The 6,176-nt window shown below is 39.2% G+C and overlaps 1 protein-coding gene across 2 annotated transcripts in view; it reads right to left on the reverse strand.

Moving 5' to 3' along the window:
- Positions 1–6,176, reverse strand: part of mpped2a (metallophosphoesterase domain containing 2a) — a 91,349-nt gene that overhangs the window by 5,347 nt on the left and 79,826 nt on the right. For both annotated transcript variants that reach the window (XM_014018622.1, XM_014018623.1), the window contains 2 exons: positions 3,147–3,262; positions 787–900 (listed from right to left, as the gene is read on the reverse strand). In XM_014018622.1, the coding sequence (XP_013874076.1) occupies positions 787–900; positions 3,147–3,262 (230 nt within the window). The remainder of the gene's footprint in view (positions 1–786; positions 901–3,146; positions 3,263–6,176) is intronic.

Below are 6,176 nucleotides of genomic sequence, written 5' to 3' on the forward strand. Positions count from 1 at the left end.
GTCTCCCGTATTTACATTTCCTTATGCATTTCTGCCTCACTATGCAAATAAGGTGGGCGGAGTTTCTTGGATCAGCTCCTCTCCTATTGGTCAACAGACAGGAAGAAGCAGGAACCATGTGCAGATCTACAGTACATGCTTGTGCTGCTTCAATTTAGATTAAAGTTTAATGTTTAGTTTAAAACAAAGGCATGAAGGAAAACACTTACCTGTGTCTTTGTTTTAAACTAAACTTGAAGCTTTAAGCTTATGTTCACAGCTGGAAGGCGACTGGTCGGATGGCGATGATGTGAGGGTTAGGTGTGCAGCGTCTTGCTAAGTGTGTTGACTTTCAGATGAAACAAGAGTTTTTTTAATGATACAGAGGAGTTCTCTCTGCATCTCTTTGAAGGRGAGGTCTGGACTGGCACTGGGACCAGACGATGGGGAACTTGTGTTTCTGATCTGTGGTCTACAGTTTCCATCATGTGATGAATGTTTTAACAAGGTTAAAATTAACRGATCATCAAGACTAAAGTCACATAAAATATTTATTTTTTACCCACTGAAATAAAAAAAGATCACTGACCATCTCTGTCAACATCTCATGTTCATCAGAAAACAGATTATGGTTCTGCATGACCAACAGACTGGACTTCATTTTCAGATGATTATAGAATTGATACAGCTTTTAATCTGTCTATTCTGATATTATTTTTTGTCACAAAGTAACGTCCTAAAAAGAATTAGGGAAAAGTCTAAAAGTCTAAACTTATTTCTAGTTTTTTCTTTGAACCATCTCAGTACCTTCATGAATGCCTCCGAAGGCGTGAAGTTTGGGTCGGACCCTCTTCTGGACCGTGTTCAGCAGCTCCACACAGCCGACCCGCTGCAGTTCTTTAGGAACCCAGTCTCTGAAACCTGCCAAGATAGTCATAAAATCTGTTCAATGATACTACATAATGAAAGTGAAGAAATCAGAAACAAACAAGCAACAAGTTTATAAAATCTTAACACCATGTGACCTGTGCTGGAAAACAAGAGTCAGAATGAGTCCTTGCTGCAGTGCATAATAACTTTATATGCCCATTTTTACCAAGATTAAGGTTTGTATTAAACTGAGTCTATCAGGCTATTTTTATACTCATCCTAATATCTAACAGGTATGTCTTCAGAAATTAAGCTGAATCCAGTCAGAGGTCTGAACTTGAAATATCCATTAGAACAGCTCCGGATGTTTTGATTTCATGTCAGAAGCTGGTGCAACATGAACAAATGGTGACGTCATCATTTTAACATGGTTGCTCCTCGCCTCAACAGAGAACAAAACTCGACTTTTACCATTTTTGCAGTTCTGTGTTGTTTACCTTGCATTAAATCAGTCGTACTTGTGGTACTTTATAGTGATTATTAGGTTTAACACTGTTTGTACACTCAAAATGCCATACAGAGGTATTGTTGTGTAATTGTAGCATTATTTCAATGTTCTGACAAGCTGCAAACTGGAACAGTCTGACTTCACTATTTCAAATTCTGCTCCAACTGGAACAGCATTATCCTTTGTCTTATAACCTTTATAGTTTCTTTAGAAATTGTCATATTCTTCCTGTTTGCTGCCATGAACCTTTTGTTCCAGGCTGCCTTCAGTCGTGCAGTCTGGCTGAGGGGGAATTCCCCAAATAATTTATGCTCATTATAAAAAAGACACGGTCAATTAATCCTACATTTTATACAGAAGATAACCAAGTTAGTCATGGCTTGTCTAACAGAGAAGCAACACCTGCCTCTCGTTTGAAGGTAACAAGTTGTTAGAAGCTACATGAGTTAGCATGTTAGCTGGTGAAATACTAACATATAATAATACTAATACTACTACTACTACTACTACTACTACTACTAATAATAATAATAATAATAATAATAATAATAATAATAATATATACAGCCTACTGCAGATGCTCTACAGAGGCTAATAACCAGCAAATTAATAACTAACATCACCTTATCTGGTGTATAAATCTTATTTAAAACTAATAAATGAATCTGTGCTGCAGTTTAGTTTCACACTTGTGTTGAGCTGTTTTTTTCCTGCTTTTTTCTTGTAAGTCAGGTACACAGTGGTCAGACAAACATAAAACTGTCAAACTTCAGTTCCTCACATTTCATTAAAACAACTGGATAAATTATGTACAAAATGTTCTCTACTCTCTGTTAAATAAATCCCTAATTTAAAACAAAAAAAAGATTATCTAGTTTTAAATCAAAAACTTGTGATCAAATTAAAAATTGTAGGTTTGATTAAAATAATTGTAAATAAAAATGTAATGAATAAAACAGCWGAAAATCTGCCCTGAAGGCAGACTGTTTTCATATAGTAACTGTCAACATGTTTACTGGGTCACTGTTCTGACAAATATTTGAATAAAGTTTCTTTACAGAATCTTCCAGCCTTTTTTCCAGTTTGTATACATCTAATGCCTTTTTTAAAACCAGATCAAGCTCATAAAAATGAAGCTTGCTGGAGAAAACACACCCACACGCCTGTGTTTTAATCTAAATTCAACATTCTGTCAGATGAATCCTCTTCTTCATGTCTCTTCTAGACTAGTGCAGCATCGACTACCCCCCCATTTTCTGTCTCCCTATATTTTCAGCCGGCACCTCCCCCCCGCAGCACTGCCGTCCTATCGTAAGCTCCCTCTCTAGTCGTTTGCAGTGTCTGTCACACTGCTGCGAAATCGAGTTTCCATGCAATCAAACAGCCACAGCGGCTGCTGCAGAAGCAGCGGCAACTCTCCGTAGGCGAGAGCGAAGGAAATCACTCAATAAAGCCAGATGGAGAGTGCCAAGGAGAAGGAAAAAAACAAAACAAAACAGGAAAAACAACTGGGACCCAAACAGCTAGAAGGGGAATCTAATCAAGCTGCGATGAAAACCAAAATAAAATCCAACATATGTACATTTTTTATAAAATCAAACACAAATATTGAATTTTGAAGCATATTTGAATTCTCGCTCCTCTCCAGTTGGAAACCTGTGTTGACAAGGATGCTGAGGGCTCTCAGTCCCACACAAACGTGGCTCTGCTTCATCCTGACTTTGAATAACCAGGCACGACTTGGTCTCCTCTAACCACCAGGGGGCTGTGATTGGTTAATTGGACTCACCGAGCGGAGGTCCATGGGTCATCAGGATGTCGATGCCCTCGGGGACGAGGTTCCATTTATCCAGCAGAGACTGACCCCGAGGCAGGTTGAACCCCCAGCCGTTAAACCACGGAGTCCTGCGGAGACGTGGGGGGGTCACATTAGCATCAGTCACTTCACCATTATCATGGCATACATCAACAACCATGTCCAGAAGCAACAAACGTGACACATTTTTACACTTTCTTTCAATGTTTCACAACTAAAGAAATACACCGTTTTACAAAATCTTTTTTAAATGCTCATTATCTGCATTGTTCATTAAATAATTTTCATAAATCATTTCCCAACACAATAATAACACAAAAACATTAAACTGCACCTGAAGTCATTTCCCTTTTAAGTTTTTACTCACTGAAGGGCTGCACTTACTGCAAAATAATGTAAAAATGTGCTGATTGTAATATAAAATGGCAAAAAAAAACAACAGATAAAAACTTAAAATACCCAATTTTGCTGCTAAATTGGAACATAAATGAGCCTTTTTCATAAAATGTGCATTTTATTTGTTGTAGATACATATTTGGTTGCATGAATAGTTCATTTTTTTGGCTTTTATTTAAAAAAATTGAGTTTATGTGAAGGACTTATGAGCAGTCAGTATCTTATCTGCAGCAGCAGGCAACTAAATCAGTTTGAGACTCAAAAGTGATAAAAGGTCATTTCAACCATCTAAAAAACCCAAGTCTTTAAACAAAGCTATAGTTATGTGAAAGCTTTATTTGAACTTTTACACCACAACGTTGCATCAATCTATTATCCACACAGACTGTGGTTATTTATGCAAACATATATCCAAACACAGCTTACAGTAAGCTGCAACATGCTACACAGGCTGCATACACACACACTATATACTCTAATGAAGCAAAACCAATAAATAAATAACACATAACTTCCTTGATCTATTATTAAAGTTTGAATTGTGAGCTGACTGAAACTGTGAAAAATGTCTGTTTTAAAAACCTGCTAGCTTAACTCAGTGAGGATTTCTCATTTACTCCACRTTTAAATCACAATAACTCCCATCTACTGCAGGTAAGATACTGCCTGCTCAGAGGCACTTCATACATCTGAAATACAAACTATCTAAAGCCCTTAGTATTGTGGTGTGCACAGCATAGTTTGTAAACATGCTAAAGTAAAAATAAACAAATGTTATGCAAAGACTATCAGGTTAAATGGTACGTAGATATTTTGTTGTTTTAGTGGGAAATCTAAACGTCTAATAAACATGTTTACCTTCACTAATTTATACCTTTAAACAAAAACAATTCAAGTCACGATACTAGAAACGGTAGCGATGTATCCGTGACGTGACTCATTAAAGTCACATTATGGTCCAAGTTATAATTTAAAAGAGGAACATAAAATGGTTGGTTGATCTTCTAGTTAAAGCAGTCTGATAATAAGTCAGACTGTTCATCCATGAACTGGGAGCGCCTGGGTGAAGGCAATGGAGCAAGTGCTTTACATTCCAGCAGCCACGAGCAGGAGAAATTAATTTCACAAGTTAAAACAAAACCACCGGCTGCACGGGCCTGCTAGGCGAGGAGAAAAGTGAATTTCTGAACAGCGGGGAGCCACGTCATGTGTCAGCCCCCTTCTCCCTCTGCTACCCGCCTAAAGATTGACTGACAGCAGCCGGGCCACCTCCAGCATCCTGGATGGGAGTCTGCCTCTCTGGGGTGACAGGCAGCTTCTCAGCCTCCAGACACAAAGAAAGCCTCAATTTGCCTGAGTGGGAAAGGATGAATGGATGGATAGATGGATGGATTCAGGAGGTTCAAACAGATGAGAAAATAAAGTGAACTGTGCAGAGGACAGATATCGGAGCAGAAGCCACAGAAACTGAGGGGAGAAAAAGAAATGGAGTGGAGACTGCTTGATAAATTGAGCTTTCATTTGTCACAATAGTGTCAACGACTGAAAAAAAAAAAAAAAAAAAAACGGCTGCCATGGGAGGAAAGGAAGATAGATTATCATTTATAATACCTCAGTATTATGAGCTGACCTACTGCTACAAACTCAGGAAAACTTCATTTTAATTTGAGGTTAGCAGCACAGAGGGGCAGAGCTGTGGATGAAAAGATTTTGGCTTCATTACGCGCAGGTCGCTTTGACACACACTGCTGAGTTTGGCTTGCAGTCACTTAGCGATGGCACTGTGGATGGTATGTGACCGAGGGGAAATCAGGGCTCCACAAACATCAATAGGTTGTGTTACAGTGAAGGATGAATGCTCCGGCGTTAATCAATACCAAGAGCTGCAGAGGAGAGGGCCGAGTGGGGCTAACCAGAGGCAGAGCAGGCTGGAGATGTGTAAAACATGAGCTCACAAGCCCCTCTGGTTCATTTTAAAACACAAAACTAACTGAAAACTTCACAACAACAACAACAAAAAAAGTCTCATTAAATCCAAGCAGGGAGTCAAACAGGTATTACAATGCAGAGGAAGCAGCAGCTCGACCTGCTCCGAGTGTTAAATGTTTGTGCCTCTGAAGACCTGAAGCCCGCTCTTTGATTTGCTCGCTCAGTCGTTGCCTTGTTCTCTCGCTCGGTGGAGAGCTGAGAAATGAGGTTAAAAATGAAATGTGAGGAGCGCACGGGGGAGTGAAGGCCACAGACTGAACTGATTAATTAGAACTAATCACACAAATCGCAGCTAATGGAAGTCTAATGGATTATTGAGAAGGCTCACCACTTCTCAGATGGAAATACTGCTGCTGCTGCTGTGATGTGGAGGAACTTAGAAAAACAGTGAATCAGAGCAGAGCCGGCCTCGGCGGCTGGCTGCACACAGAAACAACCAGCAGGGTATTTGTCTGRCTCTGGGTTTTGACTAATAGCAACAAGGCCGAACTTTGAAAAATGGCCGAACGCGTTCGCTCATTTCGAAAAATAAATCACAGTTTCTCGCAGCAAAAAAAAAAACAGCTGGAGTTGTTAATTTTACTTGTTGTTTCACAGCATAAACACATTCATCTGAGA

The sequence above is a fragment of the Austrofundulus limnaeus genome, unplaced genomic scaffold (assembly GCF_001266775.1).
Source record: "Austrofundulus limnaeus strain Quisiro unplaced genomic scaffold, Austrofundulus_limnaeus-1.0 Scaffold197, whole genome shotgun sequence".
Taxonomy (NCBI): Eukaryota; Metazoa; Chordata; class Actinopteri; order Cyprinodontiformes; family Rivulidae; genus Austrofundulus; species Austrofundulus limnaeus.